General features: G+C 43.0%; 1 protein-coding gene across 1 annotated transcript in view; it reads left to right on the top strand.

Annotated features, from left to right (window-relative positions):
• Prep (prolyl endopeptidase) overlaps positions 1–6,352 on the top strand; it is a 106,941-nt gene extending 100,589 nt beyond the window's left edge. The window contains exons 13-15 of the mRNA XM_052751410.1: positions 761–892; positions 3,171–3,327; positions 5,605–6,352. Of these exons, the coding sequence (XP_052607370.1) occupies positions 761–892; positions 3,171–3,327; positions 5,605–5,899 (584 nt within the window). The 3' untranslated portion in view covers positions 5,900–6,352. The remainder of the gene's footprint in view (positions 1–760; positions 893–3,170; positions 3,328–5,604) is intronic.
• The last annotated feature ends 19,610 nt before the right edge of the window (positions 6,353–25,962 follow it).

Here is a 25,962-nt window from a genome sequence, read left to right as displayed (position 1 = left end):
CACAAGTGGTTAATCTTGAATATCTGATTAGATCTGAGTCTGTTCTTTGTTCATTCTGAGGCAGTTACTTCAGACAGCTGCTCCTTCGAGGCCTTCACTTTCACCCTCCCTCTGAATGGTTTCTTTGGTGCCATACATAGGGAAGGGGCTACCTCTGGGTGATAGGTGACGATGCTCAGATGAGTCCCTGGGGAGACATGGGGCAGTCAGAAGTTCCCAGTCTGCTCTGCAGCAGTGCCACCTGATCCCAGCTTTCCCTTTAAATCAGCGACTGAGCACAGTGGGCCGGTTTTCTGTAAAACACTGCACAGAGGAAGGCGAGGTCTCCAGGGCAGGAAGCATGCACAGTCCTTGCGCAGCTCTGGCGGGGCCGAGAGCTTTTTGGCAGAACCAGAGCCCTTTCAGACTCATTGCCCGCACCACTCCAAGTAAAAACAGCTCGGAGGGCTGGTGGCCACAGAGTCCTTAGTCCATTTCTCTTTCATCTTCTCAGAGTAGCGATTCTTTTTATGTCCTGTTTCTCTCACAGAACAGATCATCTCTTTCTCTTTGGGGCTCTTACCTTAGAAGTTGTACTAATTTGCCATATGAGTTTGCAGTTGTGGTGCTGGTAAGATTTCCATAGTCCCTAAACCTTAACTTGAGTCATTTCTGTCAGTGTGGCTTAAGCAGCCTTTGTTGACACTGATCAGCAGTGGAAACCTCCCTGTACCTCAGACTTGCTGTTTTATGCTGTTTTTAATTGTCTTTCACTGTATAGGTGGTATCTTGGCCAACAAACAAAACTGCTTTGATGACTTCCAGTGTGCTGCCGAGTATCTCATCAAAGAAGGCTACACGTCCCCCAAGAGGCTTACCATCAACGGAGGCTCCAATGGAGGCCTCTTAGTGGGTGAGAGCTGCGTTTATTCATTCATTCACTAGCTGACCCACTCAGGGTTTTCGCACAGCTCCATTTTACTCTGGGGTTCACAGGTGGGGTAATGCAGAGAGAGCAAAACTCAGTGCATTTGAGCATCTGAACCTACATCATGCTGAGTAAACTCAGCCTGCCCTGACCACTTTGCTCTCTACGAACTAAAGCCACAGCTTGGCAGCCCTCGGCCACCACCGGACTGAATCTGACCACCCCCTGATGGTGCCACTCAGACCTAGTAAGATGTGAGCCCTGTGGAACATTGCTGTGTGGTGCTAAATGTTGTGGGCGTAGGGAGGGGTACACAAGAGGAATCCATACTTTCGTAGTAATGCAGAAGGGAAGGGAGTGGTTGGTATGAATACTTCACACTTGCTGGGCACCTTGGGAGGTAGATGGACTGTTACTGTCCAGACCTTGAAGAGCACTGAGGATTGGATAGCTCCTCCTGTCACGTAACAGGGAATAGTGGTACTGGGTTAAGCCTGTCACTTTGCTAATGTTGCCGGTTACTGAGATTTTACTCTTTGCTCCCTCAGTGGCGCTTGGCATACTCATGAACATGGACATGGCAGGCTAAGTCCCTCCTCATCCAGTGTCCTAAAGATTGATTCCTGGTACATGTGTAAACAGCACAAATACATGACAATTTTCAGTCCTATTCCTGGGAGTTCAGAGGTGACTGTTCATTTACCTTTGAAACATGTGGAGCATGTCAAAACATGGATTTCTGTGCTTAACCTTTTCCCCATAGAACATGGTCTTTAGCCAGATGCTTTGTAGTAAGTGCTTGCCTGTCATGCCTGAGGACCGGGGTAAATCCTGAGCCCTGCTAAATACGTGTGAAGCTAGCTCATGAAGGTAAAACTACAGTTGTCCAGAGTTACTTGTTTAAATTTTGAAGGATGGGGCTGAGAGAGGTGACTCGGCTGTTAAGAGTACTTCCTGATCTTCTCGAGGGCCCAAGTTGAATTCTTAGGACTCACGTTGGGCAGCTTACAAATTTTATTTGACATCAAGAAATGCCAAGCATGTCTTCAGGGGTTAGGCATAGATGTGTCAGCAAAGCAGATGTCTCTGCCTTCACAGAGCTTTACTTCTGTTCAGATGAGTCAGACCAAGCCCCTCAGGCTAACACGGAGGCTCATGTCCTCATGGATCCAGGTAGGTGTCCCAAGGCCAAACGAGAAATGCGTCCTGAGCAGATGGGCAGCTGAGAGGCCTCTCTGGCTTGGACCAAGCTCTGGCTCTGGCTCTGGAAGTAATAAATAGAGTCCAGATATATTCTCAACTAGAAGTAAGTGGTTCAACAGAACTATGAGGGAGTCCAAGGCTTGCTGGGAAAGAACGTTGCAAATACCATGTGATCTGTGTCATATTCTACAGGTTCACCCGCTAACTCTGCTGTGGGTTCGGTTTATCCCTCACAAAGGCCAAGGCCTTTGCGAAACCCACAAAGACAGAGCTGCATCAAAATGCTGGCATGCTCGCTCTAGGCATGCACATTCCTGACCCTCCAAGAGAGTCGGGGTTCTGAGGGAGTGGTTCGGACTTCTGTACTATTTATTAACGTGTGATGGAATCAGAATAAGGTGTGAATTGCGGTTTTTGACAGAGGCAGGAGTAGTCTAGATCTTTTGACTGACTCCTAGTCATGCAGCTTTAATGGGCTTCCGACCCGCCCCCTTGGCTGTTGTTTAGGGGACTAGGGCACCTACTCCACTCCGTGGCATCTGACCCTCTTTAGCAGCAGTGATAGTCATGCTTTGTTTTAATGGCTCATTCAGTTCTCTTGCCCAGCAAATTTGGTTTTATTTACTGGGAAAAATTACTTACTTGGCAAATATTCAGTAGATTATCTGTTAAAAAGCAACAACAAAAACATGTTAAAAACAGGATAGTCTAGCGTTGGCTAGAGCTGCATTTCAGCCGGTCTTCTGCCCTGAACTGGTTCTGAGATCTGAACAAGTTCATTTGAATCTCCATCACCTGGGAAAGAAAGTCGGGTAGGAGAAGGTCATCAAATAACCTCACAGGTCACCCCCCACCGAGTTCACACTGAGGGGTAAATGTTCCCTTGCTGGTGAGACCCCTGCCTTCTCCCTTGGGCTGGTTGGAAACTCGTGCCTGAATCATTTCTGAAAACTACCTGTGTCCAAGGCTGAAACAACCAGCGTCCTGAAGATATAAAGTACTGGGTTCATCTAGATGTATAATTATAAACCTTCCCTTTTTTCTCTCTCTTGGCTTTTAGCTGCTTGTGCGAATCAGCGTCCAGACCTCTTCGGTTGTGTTATTGCCCAGGTTGGAGTGATGGACATGTTAAAGTTCCATAAGTTTACCATTGGTCATGCCTGGACCACCGACTATGGGTGCTCGGACAGCAAACAACACTTTGAATGGCTTCTCAAGTATGTTTTCCTCAATATTTACCTGTATGCTATTCAGAATCTGATATCTTAATAGTGAGCATTGTCAGCAGGATTAGTGTTTGGTGTTTCGGCTGCATATAATCCGCAGAATCACAGAGACGGTAGCACCCTCCTGCCTTCTTGGGTTTTGTTTACCTGCAATGCTGGGGATTGAATCCAGGACCTTGCACATGCTAGACAAGTGCTCTACCACAGCCAAATCCCCAGATATACTGCTTACAATAAAGATGGCTGTCTAAGATTCCTGTCAGACACTAATGTAGGTCATGCTGTGGAGGGACTTTTCAGGTGGTAAAAGGGTCCTCTGGAACCTGAGACCCACTATGAATCGTAACCATGAAGAAATGGAGACCTCAGCCCTGTAGCTATGTGAAGCTGAATTCTGCTCAGAACCGGAGGCTGTAATTCTTGCCCCAAGTGCCCAGGAGAAGTGCTGACCGCTCACACCTTGACGGCCTTGAGACACTTGGAGCAGGGAGCTGACCGAGGCAGTCCAGACTGCCGTGACACAAGAGTGACCTGAGTCTGTGGCTCTGTTCTAGTCGTCATTTGTTACTGCAGGAACCAGGAAGTCATGTAAAATGGTATAAAGCTGTACATCAGTAGAGACAGTTGCCTTTCTTAAAAGGGAACACAGAACACAGTTAAAACATTTTTATGATCAGTATACCCACAAATATTTGAAATTAGATTCGTTAGTTTATACACTTCTTTTATTCATAACCCCCAACAGCTTTAGGGATAGCAGTGAGTAATGAGACATTTTCCTTCTCTTTGGCTCTTCACATCCCACACGTAGTATTTGCAGATTATTTATCAGCTGTATTTAGGAATTCCCTCAGGCTGATACAAGAAACTCGTTTCCCATTGCAGTCTTCTCAGAAAAATCATAAATTTGATTCAAAACATTTTTTAATTTGTCGTTTTTGGTTTTTGTAGCTAACTTCCCTCCAAACTTCACCTAAAGTGTCTAATTAAGTGTTTTGAAACAACTACGTTTTATTGTCAGAGGGAAAAAGCTAACTGAATACTGTGGTTACTCACTGGTGTAACTGTGTCCAAAGAAGTCACAATTGAGATTAACTGGATGTGCACCTGGAGGCCGAGACCTTTCAAATGAAGTTTGAATTGTATGTCAAAGACGTCACAATGTTCCACAGCATGTGGTGCTTCCTGAATAGTTATAAAGGGAGGAAAGGTTCGAGAAGAATTTAGGCACTCCCACTTCAGATTCCTGTGTTCTGATGCTGCTCATTCAGGACTGAGCCTTCCTTTTACCTGTGAGTGAGCGTAGAGCTCAACCCTGCACATCAGCTGGAGAAGGTCGTGCAGGGACTCCTGGGTCTGTCCCTGTAGCATCCCAAGAATTGTTCTCCCCACAAACGTCTTTGAATTTTAATAGTCAGGGTTTCCACACTGCAGAGAACTAATCCGTGTGTGCGCGCACGCTTGCTCACGCACACCATGTGTGTGGGGTGGGCAAGGGCAGTTAGCCAGATCCACTGCTGCCCAACACCATACAGTGGGAAACTGAGCCTCAGCCTGCTTGAATTTCATGGGATAAACTGAGCAGAATTGATGCTGCTTTCATACTTCCCACTTTGAGTCTGTGCTGAAACAAATTATTATATCCATTAGTGCAACACTGGGAAAATAATGGGCAAATGTAAAGAAAAGATACCCAGATGTTCCTCTCATTAATGTTGTCAGTCATTCTTTAACTCAGTTCTTTTCTTCTTAAAATCCGTCTTAATCAACTCACCAGTTAAACTTACCTTCTGCTTCAAAAGTGTCTCCCACTGCTGGACTGAGAACCACGCCTCCTTAGTGTGCAGATTAGCAGCCAATCCCAGAGCATAGGCGTGTCCGTTTATCCTGAGATACGAGTGTGAGCGCTGTTAAAGGACAGACACAAGTCCTTCAACAAGAAATAAACGGCTGTGTATAGATAATACAGGAACGTTAAACTCAAAGCAGGTCAGTTATTTCAGCAGCCCTGTGACTTCCTTTCTTATATAGCCTTCAAGGTTAACGACCCAGCTCCCCAGTTTCCAGTAGCCCTCGTCTGTCATGGCCTAAACCATGGCAGCACAGGCTGCTGTGGCCCTCACCTGCTGTTAGCAACAGCTCTCCTCGGTAGTGGTCAGGCCGGTAAAGCACGTGGGTCCCGGAACAGCTCTGCCCTCTTGTTTTCTGTAGTAGCTCTGCTCTTGGTGTCATACCATCCTCATGGAAGTCCCTCTCTCTGCCTTGTAGATACTCACCACTGCACAACGTGAAGCTTCCAGAGGCAGATGACATCCAGTACCCTTCCATGCTTCTCCTCACTGCTGACCATGACGACCGAGTGGTCCCACTGCACTCCCTGAAGTTCATTGCCACGCTTCAGTACATTGTGGGCCGCAGCCGGAAGCAGAGCAACCCCTTGCTCATCCACGTGGACACCAAGGCTGGCCACGGGGCCGGGAAGCCCACGGCCAAAGTGATAGAAGAAGTTTCAGATATGTTTGCGTTCATAGCACGGTGCCTGAACATCGAGTGGATCCAGTAACTGGGATTTCCAGCTCCTCCCTACAGTCACAGAAAACCTCAAGGGCTTTCACACCATCTTCACCAAGAAACCACTGGGCAGGGTGCTGCCTGCGTGAGCACAGTGCCTCGGCTCACAGACAGCAACCGAGCAGAACTGCCATGGGGATTTTATCTTTTCTAGGCTTCTCCTTTGTAGCAAGCCCTTGATGTTTTGTTTTTTATTTTTTTCCCTCTCTATCAAGGCACATATTTTAAAAGAGGGGAAAGGGGGCATGTTTGGATAAGAAACTAAATGACAGTGAACATGATGTGAATAATATTAGATCCTTGGATTGAGGAAGGGTCATAGCTGGGCATACTCATATATAATAACTCAATGAAGTTGCTTCTCTAACCATAACATATACCCTTAAATACATGGGAGACCTCAAGGGAGACTCCACTGCATACTAATAAATGCTATTTAAGAGTGGAGGCTTTAGTTTTGGTTCCTTTGCAACGAGAGGCAGCCCTCAAAATGCAGATGACTATCAGACTGAAGACTGCAGCCTTTATGCAGCAGGTTAGGTTCCAAACAGTTAGAATATTGGGACCACCAGAAGGAGGCTGATCATCCACCTCATCTCATTTTGAGGGATGAAACTGGGAGACGGTTTGTCTTCTCCACTGTTAGCTACTCAGGTAAAGATCTAATTGAGATCTTATGGTTTGAATGCTTCTGTTTTTAAAAATCCCTGGACTGAGGTTGGGTAGATGGCTCTGTAGGCAAGGGTGCTTGCTCTGAAAGCCTGAGGACCTGCTGAGTTTGAATAACAGCACCCATATAAAATGCTGGGCAAGGGTACATGTGCCTGTAACCCCAGCAGTGGGGGCAGCAATAGGCAGGTCCTGAACATCCAGTGGCCGGCCAAGTTAGCCAAATGGTGAGCTTCTGGTTCATGGAGAGACTGTGTGGTGACAGACAGGAAGGAAGTGGTCATCCTCAGGCCTCCCGAGTGCACGTGCATAGATGTGCACACCTGCACACTCACATGCTTGCACCACACACAAAGACCACATAAACACAAAAACTGTGGACTGCAAAATTAAGATTATTCACCTGTTTGCCCATGTGTTGGCTTGGTTACAGAGTATTTGTGGATATCAGACAACAGAAGTGAATTGCCCAAAGAGAGTCATTTACCCAGTCTCCCCCTAAACTGGAACCTACGACATTTCCCAAGCCCCTTCTCCCTCGCAGACTACTTTCCAGATGCAGTTACACTGTAAAGAGATGTTTCCATTTGCTCTGCCCCACTCTGGTAATTTTTGAGGGAACCATACAGATTCCTCAAACTTAGGCTTTGGGAAGAATATTCTGGGTGTGTTTTAACATCTCACAAAGTACTGTTCCTTGTCTTGAGTTTGGGAATGCTGATTGGGTTTATAAGAAAGAGGGTCTTTGTGTTACTTTATCAAATGTGATTAAAAGAGAGATCTTAACTTTACACAAAGTCACCCCCAACACCAATTGTCCCAGTGACTGTGTCCAGATCACGAATCACATATATATGCCCTTTAAGCATTGTTACTCTTTGAAGTTTTTCAAATTGTAATCAAAGGTTAGATACAGCATTTTCTTTCATGCCTGATATTACACACCAAACAAACACAACTAAAAAACAGGACTAGGTTTGTTTTCTCTATTCTAGAATCATGCTGTCCACTCATTTGCTTCTAGAAGCACCATGCATAGTGCAACTGGCTTGAACATCAGACTCTAACACTTGGAGAAAGCACACGCCACCAGCCTGCAGGTCACAAAGGCTGAAGGCAGCATTCATCCAGAGAGATGCTAACCAGTCGACAGCACAGCCTCTGGCCAGCGTGGCAGAGAACAAGAAGTACATTCGCTGGGCTGCAGAAGTCGGGGAGGTAGCTGAGCTGTCCACACACAGGGCGTCTTCCGGGTCACACAGAATCCAGCAGAACCTCCCCCACTGAGGTCTGGATAGCTGAAATTGGAAGTGTGGCATGGGGGGCCTGTGACTGCCACAGGCCTGTGTTCAAAGCCCAGCTCTCACTGAGTGGTGGCCGTGATGGGGAGTAAACAGAGCCAACGTACATCGCTTCTCTTTTCCAATCTAATTTCCATATCTGTATTTTAGACGGGCACTGCTCCCACACACTGAAAAGTACCTTTCTGTTTTTCTTAAGCTTTAAACATAGGAGATAAAGCGAGAGGGCGGCTCTGTGGGTAAAGCACTTGCCACTGAGCTTCACAACTAGAGTTCAAACCCTGGGACCCCCACGGTGGAAGGAGAGAACTGACCCCTGCAACCTGTCTTCCGGCTTGTCCATGTACACACAGGAAATAAATGTCAAGGCAGTTTTAGTTAGCGTGAATTAAGACTGGAGGTCAGGTCTTTCCGGAGCTGCCAGGCAGTGTTGCCCACTCATTGCCACCTTTCTCTGTCCGCGCTCTGCCCACCGCCTGGCTTACATTGCCTGTGGCATTTGGGCGGTGTGGAGGGTGCCTGCCACGCCCACAGTCTAGCTTCCTGCTCTGGAGTCTTGCTGAGCCTGCTCAGCATCTTACCCTCACAAACACTTACGACATTGAATGTTCATCCATGGAATGTTGTGAAGCCCTGCAAATAATCATTAGGCGACTACATGCAAATGGTGGAGCTAGTTTGAAAAGGAAGTTGACAACCATCTGTCCACAGTCTGGTGACAGTTTTAGCAACCGTGGGGAGCTTTCCAGGGAAGACCACAGAACTGATTCTCAGAACAGGGTGCAGACATCCAAGGGTGGGTTAATGGTGGGCTGGAAAGCTGGGGGGAGGGGGGAGCTAGAAAGAAGTCAAGAAAACATCGTCAGGATGTTCAGTCAAGTGGAATGAGGGCCAAGGCTGGTGGAGCAGGGCCACATTCCAGGGCCTGTAGGTACAGAGAGAGAGCCCTTCCCTCATCCAGTAGATCCAGGAAGGAAAAACGTAATGTTTTGGGTGTTTTCCCTGACCCGCTCTGCACTATCCACCATGTATAGAGAGAGTTCTTCCCTCATCGAGTCGATCCTCCCAGGAAGAAAACATAACATTTTACGTGTTTTCCCTGACCTGCACTAACCACCATGTGTCTGAATGTCCTCATGCAGCGCTGGGAAGCCTGGGCTATACCCTTACTCCATTTATTTAGGAAAGACCCAAAGTTTCCCAGCCAGGAGGTACACAGACCCATAACCCTAGCAGTTGGGCCTTGGGGACTGTTATGATCGTTAATGATGCTTGAAATCCCAGCTCTCAAAGTGGTGGAAGTAGGCAAGGCCTCTGGGTGATTGGGAATTGGTGAATGGGATTGGTGCCTTTCTGAAAGTCGGAGTCTCATCCACCCTATCTGGGCACAGCAGCAAAGGTGCCATCTGTGGACTAGGAAGGTGGCCTTCTCCACCTCGATCTTGGGCTTTTGAACCCACAGAGCTGTCATTTCTGTGTGTGAGCCACCCAGTGTGTGGTGTTTTGTTACAACAGCCCAAACACTTGCCCCTTCTGTTAAGAAGTCAATATACTGGGGCTGGAGAGATGGCTCAGTGGTTAAGAGCACTGGCTGCTCTTCCAGAGGACCCGGGTTCAATTCCCAGCACCCACATGACAGCTCACAACTGTCTGTAACTCCAGTTCCAAGGGATCTGGCATCCTCACAGACATACAGGCATACAGGCAGAACATCAATACACATAAAAAATAAAGAAGGTCAATATACAAGAAACAACCATTTCAGGAACTAAGCTTTGAAGAGACAATGCAGGACAGATGTATAGTCCGTGACAAGAAATGCTATTTCAGTCAATGTAAAGAGGTTACATTTCAACAAAGCCTTGGACAGACTGAGGGGACAAACTGAGCAATGGTGTGAGGGCAGGAATCGGGGCAGAGCTGCAAGCGGGAAACAACCAAGTTTCCAGAGAAGAGCAGAGAGCAGGCAGAGTTGGGCGGCAGGCTGGAAAGAGTAGAATCAACCCAGGAGAAGCCACCGGGGTGGCACTGAGAAATGACCCCAGAGGAGTTTGAATGAAGCAAGAAGGCTGCTTGGATCAGATGGCCCTAACACCTTGAGGGAGTTTGGGGCTAAAAGCAGTAGGAACTCAAATTACTGGGATGGTCCATCATAGAAGACCCTCACAGACATTCTAAGTAAAGAAGCCAGGCTCAAACAAACAACCATTTCGGTGAAATGGCAGTTCAGTGGGTGCATGGGGTAGAAATAGAGGCTCACTGCTTAGGGATAAAGGGCCATATTAAGGTGGAAGTTGCCCGGCCCAGTAAACTTCCGACATCATTGAATCACACTTCATGAGCGTGCATTTCATGCTCTGGAAATTGTGCTTCAGTAAAGATGTCAAACTTTGGTGGTGAAAGAGAAAAAGCAGCAATAAGTCTTTCTGGATGGGTGTCGTCCAGGAATAGCCTGGGTGTACTGCAATGTCAGGTAAGAAAAGCAGGTGACAGGGAGCAGTGGAGATAAAAGCTTGCATATCAGTCGTGTGCTAAGAGGGCAGGGGCAGTCTAAGTAGGAGTCCTTACATCAGAGTTACATCTCAGGGCAAAGCTGTTCAGCTTCCTCCACTGAGATGGCTCCTTAGCCCAAAAGTCAGCTGCTGATCCTCACATTGGCTCCTGCAGACTACTGCCCGGCCGAGGCAGCCAGGAGGCCCAGGGCAGGGCAGGCCCACTCCTGACTGTCTCCATTAAGGCTTAGTAAATGTCCAGGCTCGTATTTTATCTATGGAGCAGGGGGATAATGGGTGGCCATTTTTAGAAATTATCAGTATCAACCTTGGAATTGTAAACAAATACCTCAATGGTAGCAAGTGACTTAGGGAATTGTTCACAAGTTGGCAAAGGAAAACAAAACTGTGTTCTAGTTCCTAAGTGCTAAAGGCTTTAGTAAATAACAAGAGGAAGCCCCTAGTCACTGTAACGAGATGAACTAAGGTTAGTTAACCTGAAGACAAGGTCAGCATCAAGCATAAGTGTAACCAACCACCCAAGTAGATTCCATGAGAAAGGCTAAAGGCAGGTCAACAGCAGGACATGGGGATAGGAACTGGCTTAGCACGTGCTATTTTCCACAGATCCTTGCAGACTGCTTCCCCAAAGTGCAGGACACAGAACACATGGCTCCCCCAAGCCAGCTCTGTCGCTGCTCTTTCCCGCTGCAGTGAGAAATTCCCTGTGATCCATCAAGACCTGCTAAACTCTAATAGCTTTTGAAAGTATAATGGCTGAGGACATCTCCATCTGGTGCCCCCTGTACCTTTGAGTTGTCTTTTGCTATTCTTTGTGAATAGCAGGGTGGTGAGGAGTCACAGCACTTGGGTAAAGCTTACTTAAGGTTGACCTGGTAAAGGAACAAACAGCAGTGTAGGGAGAGAGATCCTGGCAAGGTATGGATTCCACAACAGTCATTACAAAATAGATACATGTAAGTTGGCCTATCTCCTACACTTGATTTTTTTTGTCTTTTTTTCTTTTCTTTTTTTTAAAGATTTATTTATTTATTGTGTAGCGTTCTGACTGCATATATGCCTGCATGCCAGAAGAAGGTACCACATCTCATGATACATCATTGTGAGCCACCATGTGGTTGCTGGGAATTGAACTCAGAACCTCTGGGAGAACAGCCAGTGCTCACAGCCTCTGAGTCATCTCTCCAGCCCTGTCCTCCTGATCTCAATGTCTGACAGGAGCGATTTTGTCCATCTCTAATTCAGAACAGAGTCAAGCTTCATGATGCAGCCTGAGCCAGAGGTGTGGAGGTGGAATTCCAGGTGCCTTGGCCAGGCCACACACACAGTGTCACAGCAGTCACACACAGTGTCACAGCACTCACACACACACAGTGTCACAACAATCACATTAAGTCTCAGAAGCTCCACTTTTTATTACATTGCCATATTACATTGCCGTAAAGTGAATGTTGCTTATATTTTCTTTAAGAACAGGAAATTTGCTTTATAAGTCCAGAGTACATCAGCCCTCCACCTACATCTCCCTCTTGTGGACATATCCACAGTCACCAGACTATATAACCCCATTAGATTATCCCATTGTTTACACTAGAATCTTCTGCCCCAAGAGCCTGTTTTGCACTTAGTTGCCATGGTTCCTTAGCCTCCAATCAGGGACTGTGAGCCTCTGTCTTTCTTTTCTTTTTAATGACAAGACCTTTGAAGACTGTCCCTTACTTATCGGTTAGATAGAAGATAGACGTGAGTAATGGAACTGTGAAGGGAATCCTATAGATAGTCTGAGTCCTGTTTCTTGTTAAGTAGCTTACCAGTCTGTTGTAAAACTCTGGCCCTTGCCTTTAGTATAAAACATCAATTTAAAAACTAACATGGTGTCTTAACCAACAGATGGTCAGTCATGAACTGTGAGTATTCTCAAAATGGTGTTAGATAAGGAATAACCAGGAAGTAGCTATGTCTCCCACTAATCAAAATGCCCCAAGTGCTTAACTGTCCTCAATACTGTAGATAGGTTATTCCAGATGTATTAAAAACTAAAGTACCAGGATATTTTCCTATACATGTGCACTAGCAAGGGTCTGCATTTTCCCTCAGCCTCTGCCTCAGCCCTCCACCTTTTGGGTGTTTCTAGAACATGAGAAGAAAAATACACTAAAAGGATTAACTGGTTCACCATGACTTAGAAGGGAAGAGAGTCACATTATCTCACAAATATGCCACCAACCCCAAAAATACTCATTTGCTGTTTAATTTAGTTCCCTAGTGCCACAGTATAATCCTTTTGGAGATCATGATACTGTGGGGGCCATTTCCCACCCCCACATTTCTCCAGAGTACTCTTGAGTAGGAGCAGCAGGAAATATTAGTTAGAAGGATAGAGGGGAGAGAAAAAGATAGAAAATACAGGATAGCCTTGATAGGGCCTGGATCCTAATCCCATTGAACCCTGACTGTCTCTTCCCTAGGGTATTTAAAGGATTGCCAAGAGATGGAACAAAAGACATCCCCCAGCACAGCCAAGTGCAGACCATCTCAGACACCTGTACTCAGGCCTGTGGTCCAATCATCCTCTTTGTGCAGACCTCCTGGGCAAAGCCACTAGGAACCTGAAAATGGGCTCCAACAGGTCCCCCTTCTTAACATATAAAAAAACCCTCCACATTAAGACCTCACAGCAATCTCCATAGCTGTCACACCTCCCAGTATAGGAGTAGAGGATGATAAAAATGGCATTTCTTTTTTGGAATGGGTCTAAGGTGACTTTATCAGTCTTAGTTGCATCAAGCCCTTTCTAAATCAAAAACTCTTGATGCAACTGCATCAAACTTAAAAACTCCCTTGGCTTCATCATTAACATCAACAGGTTAACATAATTCTAACATAAATATTTGGAATGGCTACCCACTACATCAATATTGGTGAAATTATTAAGGCCACTCCACATAGTTAAAAGGAGATTTATTTAATGGGCGTAACTTACAAATTAAGGGATAGGTAGGTCGCGGGGTCTGGGGAAGGTGTATCGCAGTCCAGCGGTGTTCTCTGGAGCTCTGCTTGGCCCACCTCCACCGTCCAGGGTCCCGGAACCGAGAGCGCCCGCAGATCCAGATCTCCAGTTTCCAGGCGCCTCCCTTGGCCCCGCCTTGTAGGCGTGACAGTTGCCGAAGTCTCAATGGGGGTTGGAACTTCCAGATCAAAGCTGGAATGGCTACCCACTACAAATATTGACATACCTAGATACAATTCTCTCAATCTTACATCTTAAAGCAAACTCTTAATAGAACCATTTGAATTTCTTGCTAACAAAACATAGGATAAACTTCTGATGTATTCACAAGTAACTTAAATACTTCCTTAACTTCACCAAACCATGATGCGTCAATAGCAATAGGTTAACATAATTCTAACATAAACATTACTATGTACAATTATAATTCCTACAAACCTACTCTCAATATGACCATTAACACAAACCTACATTCAAAAACAATTTCTTAATAGAACTATTCAATACATAACATTAATTCACTCAAGTAACACTAAAATATTTTTTAAATTAAATAGACTGAGGAATATTAACACTACCACTTTTTTTTTAATTTTTTAGAAAAAAACCCCAAACTTCTCTATTTAAACAGTTCCATTTTTAAGCAGTTCCATTTTTACATAAACAGTTCCATAAATCATCAGCATTAATAGATTCTATATACATAAGTCCCATTACAAACTGTAGCTTTTTTGGTCCCCTTACCTGCCTTGCTGATGGTCCAGCATTCAGCACTCCAGGTCCTAGAATCCACAGTTTCCACAGTCTCGGTCTGGCTATCAGCCTGGAGTTCTCAGCAGTTCCTGCGTGTCTCAGCTGCTTGACCGGTGCCGACACCACTTTTCTGCTCCTAGAAGCAGTCTGATTTCTGCAGTCTCTACCGCTCACCAGTTCTCAATGTTTGCCTTTCCTGCGGTGATGCAAGCTGCTGGGCTCTCCAAGCCACTGTCTGCCATTCACCTTTCTTGAAGTATAGCATCTCAGCTGGGCTTTCTAAGCTGCTGCCTGCCATTAGCCTTTCTCTTAGCTTAGCATATCTACTTCTCACCATGGCTTCTTCATGGCAGAAAGCTTGTAGACCCTGTCACTAGTGCTGACTCTGCTTTCACTGGCTCTTAGTATCTGCTGCTTGGGAAGCTATGATGCTCCACGGGTCTCAGCCATGAACACCTGGCTGCTGCTTTCTGAAGCTGTTTTTTGTTGTTATTGGTGGCTTTTGAACTGCTTAGTCTGCTAGGGATGCTACTTCCTGCATCCCAGGTTCCTACTCTACTCTAAATGACTTTATTAAGCCTTCACCATATAATCCTCTATTAAACCTCTGACTTACTTTATTTACATTTCTTATTTACAAATAGCATGGCCATAAGCATTTAGACTCACATTCAACATATATTTATTTATTCTTCTTACTTATTTATCTTACAAGCTTATATTCTTAAGGAAATTCTACAGGACTACCTTAGCAAACATACTTTTATATTCATACAAGCTTATATTCTTAAAGAAATTCTGTAGGACCACAATATAAGCTTATATTCTTAAAGAAATTCTATAGGACTACTTTAGCAAAGATACTTCTTACTCTTAACTAACTTACACTAGGAAGAATCTTTTAGCAAACTCTATAGAGCTACCATTAGCACATATCTAAATAACCAAACACCTAAAAGAGATTTCTTAATTTTCTACTTCTTAATCTTAACAGAACTAACCTATACTAGGAAGAATCTCTTAATTATTATCACTTTACATGTCACCTATCTTTTAGAAAAAATTTTAGAAGCACTATTTACTAAACTTATTAACAAGACAGAAAGTACACAAATCATTTCTAACGTTATATAGTGAAGTTCAACGTTCATATTCAGTTTTGATATTATTCTCCCAACAATTGGAAACAAGAACCTAATTTGTCAATGGCTCTTTCAATGCTGGGAGTTAGTGAGTTCTGTAACACTTACTGCTAGGGGGGCTGTAACACTCTCAGGGCAATGCCACTCCTCAAAGATACAGCTTCCCTTTGCCAAAATTCAGACAAACATTTCTGCTATAGCAGAAAAGCTACTGAAAAGTCTTGTCTTAGACTGAGTGAAATTCCTGTATTGAACTGCTATAAAGCTCTTAGCAAAAATTTCTTGTGCAGCTATTAGGTAATATAAGGCATTTTCTCAAAGGAGCCTGTAAAGCCAAAAGCGGCACAGCTCCAAGCTCTGTTTCCTTACAGTTTTTCATTGGGACTGACATTCAACAAACTCTCAGATAATTTTCCTCCTTCTTAATTTTTTAAAAGCTTTATTTTTAGTTTACTATGAGTGTCTTTTAATGCTATTAGTGTTTCTCTGGAATCTTAAACACAATTCAATATCATATGCTTTTTTTTCTTTTTAATTGTCTCCTGTGAAGCAAGCTGTTTGTTTGCTCTAAACTTTTGGGGAAGTTTATCTCAGTTTACATTTCTAGCAATGCTTAGGAAAGAAACTTCATTTCAAGTTGAAAAAACAGTTTTTCCTGGGAATGCCATCATCTTTAGCAGAAAAACTATTCTTCCTAGAATGCATCGTTTTACAAAGTCTGCTGTTATGAGCTACATTTCAGACTCCATTTTCCACAAATTTTTGGGGGGTCTGGGAGTCAACTTCTGGTTCCATTTTACCGGGCTTGCTTTCATAATGAAAAGTCAAGAGTAAACAAACTTTTTTCTTCACTACAGGAGGTTTCTTGAGTCAAAAGATTTCTTCTCTCCCTGAGCTGGCCTTAGCAGGTGTTTTTCTTTCATCTCATCCTGGCCCCAGATCAGAATCTCACCTGCCTCATTAGCACACATAGAGGTGGGCATACCTGATACCAAAATTCTCTCGGGGCTTGTTCGTTTGCCCCAGCCAGTCAATGCAAAGAAACAAAAGCATTTTCCTACAGCTCTTCAGAAAGACTTTCACTGAAGTTTCTTTATCTCAACCTGCTTGTTTCTTCCTCCCAGATGCAGAGCTGCAGATGCCTTAGGCTACAGCTCTGTTCTTCTGCTAGCTGCCCCTGGAGAGAGCTTATCTCCCTGAATCTGCCTCAACCTCTAGCAGCTTTCCCCAGCTCCTGCACTTTACTGGGAGGAATCTGTCCCTTCTCCATTTCTGTTTTCAGTGTCTGTGTGGTTTGCATTCATACTGAAATCAATCTTCGGCTTTTTTATTAAGGGAGGTTTTTGCTATCCCTAAGCTTGCATTAGCACAGATGTATTTGCCTAATCAGACCTTTCACCTGACCCAGTCCCCTCAGACAGAGTTTAATCGCCTCTCACTCACTCCTCCTCACTAGGAGTCCAGGGGGAAAACTGAAAGTTCTTGAAACAAAGCTTTTCTCAGAAAGTTTCTTTCTCTGATAGAAAAGAGCTTTTCTCAGAGAGATTTCTTTTTGCGGCCATGGATGCTGCATAGCCTCACCTACCACCTCCGGGCTTGCAGTCAGGTGGGAAACTGCTGGCTTTGGCTTTGCTTGTATGCTAGCAATTCCCCCCCCCCAGGTCCTGTACCTTTTTGCCTCAACTCCACACTTGAGGAAGCTGTTGAAAACTGCAGAAACCCTGGTATCCCCGGAATCCACTCAAACTCAGAAGTGCTGGCTAATCACTTCTCAGTTGTTGGTTAGAAGCGGAGATACAATGCTAACAGAGAGGGGTTGCATCGCTTCAGGGGATCCTTGTGCTGGGGTGATTATGAGAGACCTTTCATTCTGATAGATGCCCACCCAGAAACAAAGCCCCTGGTGTCTCAGCTGCAGCCACAGCTGAGAGACTTGGCTTTTACTGCTTCTATCATGCCAGCAGTTTCCTGTCCCATTGGGCTCTCTATGGCTCCCCACCTGTACTTTCCTGAGTTCTATGGCTAGATTCTAGCTGCAGGAGAATTCCGGCTAGGGTCTGAAGTAACTGCTGTTTTTTTCTGACTTGAAAGGGAGACAGAACTTAGAGAGGTTTTGCCCTATTCTAAGAGGTTTCTTATTTTTTCTTAGAGCTGCACTCTTCAAGGTGAGTCTAATTTTGCTGAGGAAGAAAGTTCTGAAAGGCTTTTTAGTTTTTTAGAGAGAGATTAAGTTTTTTACGAACAGTTTTAGTTTTTTAGAGAAAAAGAGACCATTCAGTTTTCCCAAAACTTTTGTCCTCTAAACTTTTTGACTTCATGGCCAGGATGGAACTAATTCTGAGGGTAAGGTGTTATACAAGTTTTCTCAGGCACTGCTGATGGAGCAGAGGATTTTTGTTTCTGTCTGAACCCACTCCTGGGGAAATCTCTTTCCTCTGCTGCTTGGACTTAGCATTTTAACTGTCCCCAGGCTAAAAGCTTCTATAAGAATCTTTTTTCTACCTGATAAGCTCAAAGAGGATAGATCTTTCCCAGCTTGTGTTCATGGCCCCAAAGTTAGAAAATTAAAGACCTAGTTTCTCTGTCTTGTATCTTAACATGTTCTAAGTTTCTTTTATGCTATTTTCCTTCATTCCTACTCTACCTTGCTCTTATAAGTTTTTCCTCCACTATATATCTATTGCCTTCTTTCCTTTTTTCCATAGATAGAAATTAAGAGAGAGACAGAAAGAGAGAAGTCATGATAGAGAAGATTCTACACTGTAGCCTTATACTCAGACATCCTTTCAGTCCGTTTATTCTTTTTCTCTTGAAGATAAAACCCCCTGCTCCATTTAACTTTTTTCAGTACAAAACCACACTGGTCCCTCTTCTTTAACTGGCAGGACCTCACTCTTACTTTTGCCAAGTACTCTGGAGATATATATATATATATATATATATATATATATATATATATATATATATATTTTCTTTTTCTTTTTGTCTTAGTTCCTGTTCAGTGGTGCCATCTGTAGGGGCCATTTCCCACCTCCACATTTCCCCAGAGTATTCTTGAGTAGGAGCAGCAGGAAATATTTATTAGAAGGATAGAGGGGAGAGAAAAAGATAGAAATACAGGACAGCCTCGAGAGGGTCTGGATCCTAATCCATTGGGTCCCGACTGTCTCTACCCTAGGATATTTAAAGGAATGCCAAGGGGTGGAGTAAAAGACCTCCCCCCAGTACAGCTAAGTGCAGACCATCTCAGACACCTGTACTCAGGCCTATAGTCCAATCATTCTCTCTATGAAGACCTGCTGGGCAAAGCCACTAGGAAAAATGGGCTCCAACATGATACAAGGTCCTGTTGTCTTATTGTAAAGATCGTAATCACTACAGAGTTGTTTACTAGGCTCTGAGTGTGGTGGTGGGGCTGTGTGCATCATAGTGATTCCCAAGGCTTGAAGACAAATGAAGGCCATCTATTGATACATGGCTTTTTTACACATTTTCAAATAGAAATTAAAAAGCAATTTATAAAATCTAAGCAAGTAGTTTTATATCAAGTTCATTATTTGTTTTTTTTATAGGAGTAAGGTTTTTTGTGACAGACTTATGAAAACCTCAGCATAATTTTGCACAGTGGCCCTTAAATCTGTTATCTCCACCCATCAACCCTGCCCCCACCCCTAGGTTATTTCATTAGATTTTTTGTTGTGTATCCCAGTGTGTCCTTGAACTTACAATGCCCTGCCTCAGTCCCCCAAGTTCCAAAGGTGCTGGGATTACAGGTATGCACCACTGCATCAGGCTCCTATAACTTCATTTCTAAGGCAGCTTGTGGATGAGGTTAAAGCACACTCCTTGTCCAGCATGTAGTAATGCTGTGGGATGTTCTGTATGTCAAATGTGTTGCTGATTAGTCAATAATTAAAACACTGATTGGCCATTGGCTAGGCAGGAAGTGTAGGCGGGACAAGGAGGAGAATAAAGCTGGGAAGTGGAAGGCTGAGTCAGAGAGACACTGCCAGCCGCCACGATGAGAAACAGCATGTGAAGATGCCGGTAAGCCACGAGCCATGTGGCAAGGTATAGATTTATAAAAATGGATTAATTTAAGCTGAAAGAACAGTTAGCAAGAAGCCTGCCATGGCCATACAGTTTGAAACCAATACAAGTCTCTGTGTTTACTTGGTCGGGTCTGACGGCTGTGGGACTGGCAGGTGAGAGAGATTTGCCCTGTCTGTGGGCCAGGCAGGAAAACTCTAGCTACATAGTAAGCCTTGGGTTCAATCCCCAGCACTTATTCTTGGAGAGAAGAAGATCATTGGTTCTCACTGACAACCCTGCTTGGCATAATAGGCAAGCTCTGAGCCAGTGAGAGACCCTGTCTCAAGAAAATGTGGGCAATAGGGGCTGGAGAGATGGCTCAGTGGGCAAGAATGCTTGCATCTCTTCCAGAGGACCCAAGTTCATTCTCAGTACTCATATTGGGCAGTTGACAACCACATATCATTCCAGCCCAATGGAGCCCAACACTCTCCTCCCACCTCCTCAGGCATGCACATTGGCATGCACATACATACACATAAATTTAAGAACATAAATAAGTCTTTTAGAGGTGTATAATGTTTGAGAAATGACACCTAAAGTTGACCTCTGAGCTCATTGCAAATAAGCACATATGTGCGTCATGTTCATGCACATACAAACATTTATGTACACATATGTGCACACACATGGGGAGAGAGAGAGAGAGAGAGAGAGAGAGAGAGAGAGAGAGAGGGAGAGGGAGAGGGAGGAGAGAGAGAGAGAGAGAGAGAGAGAGAGAGAGAGAGAGAGAGAGAGAGAGTTGGAAAGTCCAAACAAAACACAAACACTCAAGTAGACTGATCAAGAAAAAAAGAGGAAAGACAAACAGAATCAAAGATGAAAAAGTAGACATTTATGGTCAATGCCAGAGAATCCCAAAGGACCATCAGTAGCTGCTAGGAATGATTTTATGCCAAACCTGAAATATATAGAATAAATGGACAAATTCCCAATCATATACAAACTAACAACATTGAAGCAAGAAGAAATAGAAAATCTAAGCAGAAAAATAAAGAGTAATGAGATCAAAGCAGTAATTAAGTCTAAGAAAATGTCCAGGACCTAATGGCTTCACCAATAAAGTCTATCAACATTTAAAGACCTAACTGGAGCTCTTCTTAAAATATTTTAAAATCTCCAATGAAAGGAAATCTGTACAACTCTTTTAACAGAGATCAAAATCACCCTGATGGCAAGAGAAACAAAAACAAACAAGAAAAAACTACAGACTCATGACCCTGACTCATGCCAAAGTTACCAATATAACACACTGCACCCAACCGTACATCCAAAAGTCTATACAATGGTACAATGATGGTTCAACACAGACAAATCCACACACATGATCCAACCTTCAACAGAAGGAAGAGCAAAAAGCAGGGGCCTGTAACAATGGAGCAGAAAGTGTTCTGCAAGATTCAACACCTCATTGTGAGTAGAAGGTCTGTACAAATAAGGCACAGAAAGGACATACCTTAAAACACTAAATGCTATATAAACCTGTGCACACACACACACACACACACACACACACACACACACATACACACACACATGGGCACACACACATACATGGATCTCTCCTTACAGCTACATGGTCAGTATTACGTAAAGTGTCTCCTCTGTGATCTGGAACAAGACAAGGATACTAACCCGAACTACTCTCATTTAGCACGGTACCAGCATGGGGTGCCAGTGGCTTGGCAGATAAAGGCACTTGTTGCAAAGCCCAGTGACCTGAGTTTTTTTCAAGAATACATGTGATGGAAGATGAGAACCAATTCCTGCAAGTTGGTCTCTGACCTCCATACACACACACACACATGCATGCATGCACTCACACATAAATAAGTGTAAAAACTTATTTAAAAAAAGAATAACTAGGTAAGTAAAAAAAGGCAAACAAATCAGAAAGCTTAAATATCTATTTTGCAGATCATAATACAAAGCCCAAATACTCTTTCAAAAACTTGTTAAACTCATAGTGAAATTAAGTAAAACTGCAGAATGAAAAATCAACTCAATAAAAGTGGCATATTCCAGCAGGTGAGTTGTCACAAACCTGTATCTCAGCTGCTAGGGGAGAGAAATGGAGCCTGTGTCCAAAACCCACAACAAACTACAATAAAATCCAACAGTCACATATTATACTCCAATAATGGACTTGCTGAAGAAGATACTGGAAGAAAGTTAAAAAATAATAAATTAATCCAAAGAAGGAAAATATCTATACTATGAAAATCATTAGACACTGGTGAAATTATAGAAGACATCAAAAGTGGGAAAATGCCCCTTGTTAATGGATAAGAATTAATAGTGTTAAAATGACTAAACTTCCCCAAGCCGCCTACATTTTCAATGCTATCCCCATCAAAATGCCAGTGACTTTCTTCAGAGAAATAGAAAAAGCAATCCTAAAACTCATGTGTAATCACAACAGACCTAAAACAGCAGAGGCAATCCCTGTGTGGGGGTGGCTGGAGGCACCACAGTGCCTAACTTCAAAACATGCTATAGAGCTAAAGTAAGTGACAGCAACTAAAGCTATGTGACAGTGGTGTATAAAGCAGACATGAGAACTGATGAACAGAATAGAGATCCCAGAGATCAATCTGTGGTCACACAGCATATTGATTTTTATGAAGGCGCCAAGATCGGCAAGATTGGATCTACATACACAGAAGCCTGGATCCAGATCCCTCTTGTGCACATTCAGGTCAATTAAAAATGAATCAAAGGCCCTGAACATATAAAATGAACAAGGACTTCAAGGGGCTGGCCTAGGAAATAATTTCTTTTTTCAGAGAAGATCTTAAAGGCACAGACAATAGTAAAAACAGGGAAATGGATTGTTTCTCTGTATAGGAAAAGAAATAATGGTTTTAAAAGGCAACTTAAAAGCCAGGCGGTGGTGGCACACACCTTGAATCCCAGCTCTTGGGAGGCAAAGACAGGCAGATCTCTGTGAGTTTGAGGCCAGCCTCATCTACAGAGTGAGTTTCAGGACAGCCAGGGCAGTTACAGAGAATAAAGGGGGGGGGTGTGATTATCAAATCACCATCCAACAGAAGATTAATATCTAGACTATGTTAAGTATTCAAAAGACTGGACACTAAAAACTCACAGACATTTCTTAAGAGTAGGCATATAAACGGCTAACAAGCATATTTAAATTTTTTAATCTTGCTAATGATCAGAGAAATTCAAATGTGAACCACACACAGTATCAGCTCATCCCAGTTAGAATGGCTGTCATCAGAAGGCAAAAGACTCATATGCACTGGGGTAGAACTGTCACTTCCTACAGCCATTAGGGGAAACAGAATGGCAATCCGCAAAACAAAAACACAACTACCACATAGTATAGAAATTCTACTACTAAGTATGTAAAACGAAGAGATAAAATCATTATGTTAAAAACATATTTGCAAAAATAAAAGAGATATTTGCACACCTACATTTATTGGTACAGTATCCACAACAGCTTCTTAATTATGAAACCAGCCTAGATGCCCATTAGTGGGTGAATAAAGACAGTGGTTTGTGCACACAGTGGGATATTGTTTAGCTGTGCAAAGGAAGAAGTCCTGTCATTTGCAGCAGCAATGATGGAACTGTAGATCATCATGTTAAGTTAAATAAGCTGGACACAGCAAGATAATGTGTACTGCATATTCTCACAAATCTGTGAATGATAAAAGTCAGCATCACAGAAAGATGGGGTAGAACAGCAGTCACTGGAAACAGAGGACACGGTGGGGAGGGGATGAAGACTAGAGGTGTGTACAGCACAGTGGAGTAAGTCTAACACATCTCCAAACTTCTAGAAAGGTATCAAATCCCCAACACATAGAATTAGTGTTTGATGAGACAGAACTGCTTATTACTCTGGCTTGATTACACACTGTATTCTACTGCACTTTTGTGTCAAAGTACCATAGTGCAATCTATAAAGATGTTCAAATAGTATATCTAGGATTTTACAGGAGGAGGAGGCTTCCAGCACATCTGGATTACTTTCAAATCTCTAACAGCACTGAGTGAGAGTTCCTGTCATTCGTCCCCAAGAGTATTTAGGGATGTCTGTTGCAGATTTGGCCATTCTAATGGGTGTGCTGTGGTGCCTCACTAATGTTTTCATTTGTATGTTCCTGTTGACATGGAATGTGGAGAACTTCCTTTGTGTTTATTTATCATCTGGATATCTTCTTTAGTAATATTTTAACTTTCTCAGAGATTTTACTATGAATAAGTTATATTTAAAATGCTTTTCTACATACATTTATATGAATATATTATGTTTCTTCTTTGGCCTATTGATTTTTAATGTTGAACTAGCCCTATACAATTATTTTTCTACATTATTAGCTTTTATTTGCTAACATTTTCTTGGGTCTTACATCTATTTTTATGAGAGATAGTGACTTTTAGTTTTTGCTTCTTGAAATATTCATTTATAAAGATTTTTAAAGATTTATTTTATTTTTATTTATAGGTGTGCGGGTATGTGCATGTGCATGCAGTTACCCATGGGGGACAGTAGAGGGTGTTGGAGTCCCTGCAGCTGGAGTTAAAGGGTAGTTGAAATATCCAAAGTGGGTGCTGGGAACCACACTCAGGTTCTCTGAAAGAACAGCTAGTGTTCAGCCCTCTTCTGTTTTCTATATTAACCTCAGAGTATAACTTAGAAAGCATTGTTCCTATTGACCCAGCAATTATAGAGAATTGATCTACTTGCTTCCATAAGTGTTCAATAGACTTCAACAGTGAACCTCTTTCTGCTCTGGAAAGTTATTCATGATTTATTCAATTTGTTTATAGAATATATGAACTGATTAGAGTTGCACTGGATCTAGAGATTTCTTCTTGTGTGTTTAGGTGGTTTATATCTTTCACTGTGCAGTTCTGTTTCCTCTAGGTTATGACGTGTGTAGTCAAAGAGCTGCTCAGTATTCCTTTATTACCTTCCAGTGTCTGTGGGGTCTGTAGTGATTACTCCTCTTTCACTCCCTATTTAGCAAACATGCTCTCTTTCCTTGAGTCTTACTCTGGGTAGAGACTTATCATTTTTATTGATTTCTGCAGACTCAGCTTTGGTTTATTTTCTCTATTTATATTCTATTTTTTTTTTTTTTTTGGTTTTTCGAGACAGGGTTTCTCTGTGTAGCTTTGCGCCTTTCCTGGGACTCACTTGGTAGCCCAGGCTGGCCTTGAACTCACAGAGATCCGCCTGGCTCTGCCTCCCAAGTGCTGGGATATATTCTATTTTTAATGTCTATTGATATTGAAATTTTTATTTAATTTTTTGTTGTATTTTTGTTTCCTAAGGTAGAAACTTAGAAGACTGGTTTTGGATATTTAGTACATGCATCCCATGCTCTAAATTTCCTCTAAAGCAATTATTTCTTGCATACCAGCTCCACTTGCTTTTTTTTCATTTTCATTTGACTCAAAATATTTTAAATTTTTTCATGAGCAGTCTTTGACCCACATGTTACTTAATCTCCACTTTTAGGGATTTCTTCTTTATCAGTTACTGATAAAGCTGGTATCAAATGATTGTTTTAATTTTGTTGAAATGTATGTTATGACCCAGAATGTGATGTGTGTTGGCAGGTGCACTGAGAACCTATGGGGACCCATCAACTTCTCCTTATAGTTTGATTACTTTTTGTCACAAATAATTTGACACTTCCCTGTTTGGAATTATAAGTTTCTATGTTTCAGCAAACTTTATTCTTATGTGCTGATCTTATTTGTCCATGATAACTTTCCTTGTTTTGAAATTTCTCTGTCTGAAATTAACATAGCTAGCTGCTTATGCTTTCGTCCTGCCATAAGGGGAAATCAGATCTCCTGGGGCTGGAGTTACAGGTTGTTGTGAGTCACCTGACATGGTGCTGGGAACCAAACTCCGGTCCTTTGCAAGAGCAAAGTTTGCCTAACCAGTGAGCTATCTCTCCAGGCCCCAGAGCCTTGGATTTTTATTTACTCTAACCATATCTTTTAATTGGAGCATTTAGATAATTAATAATCATTCATTCTTGATATAATTGGATTAATATTATTAATATATAATATCTATTTATTAGTTTTCTATTGGTCCTTATTCCTTGTTTCTTTTTTTGTCTTCCACACTGTTTGTGCCCTTATGGTTTTTCTTTTAGCCATTTTCTCTTTCTTAACATGCCACTTATACAGATACTCTTTGACTAAAATGAGGTCATACACCAGCAAACCACTCCTAAGCTGAAAAGATTGTAGTTTGAAAGTAGAATTAATACAACTGATCTCTTTACATCATGGTTTAGCAACACAGTACACTGTGGGCTATGAGGTGTTTACCTTTACAGTGATGCAATGGGCTACAGCTTGCTGTCACTGCCCACCATTACCAGAGACCATCACACCACATGTCACTGGCCCAGGGAGCTCAGAAAGACAATCTAGGATTTCTGTCCAATAAGAATTAGTTTCATATGCTTAGAGAGATGGCCCAGTGGCTAAGAGCACTTGCTGCTCTTTCAGAGAACAAGTTTGGTTTCCAGCACATATATAGGCTGGAACTGCTTACAACTCCAGCTCCAGGGGAT

The sequence above is a fragment of the Peromyscus californicus genome, unplaced genomic scaffold, assembly GCF_007827085.1.
Source record: "Peromyscus californicus insignis strain IS unplaced genomic scaffold, ASM782708v3 Scaffold_22__1_contigs__length_63687245, whole genome shotgun sequence".
Taxonomy (NCBI): domain Eukaryota; kingdom Metazoa; phylum Chordata; class Mammalia; order Rodentia; family Cricetidae; genus Peromyscus; species Peromyscus californicus.
Note: the sequence above shows the minus strand (reverse complement) of the source record. Positions and strands in the feature narration are given on the sequence as shown.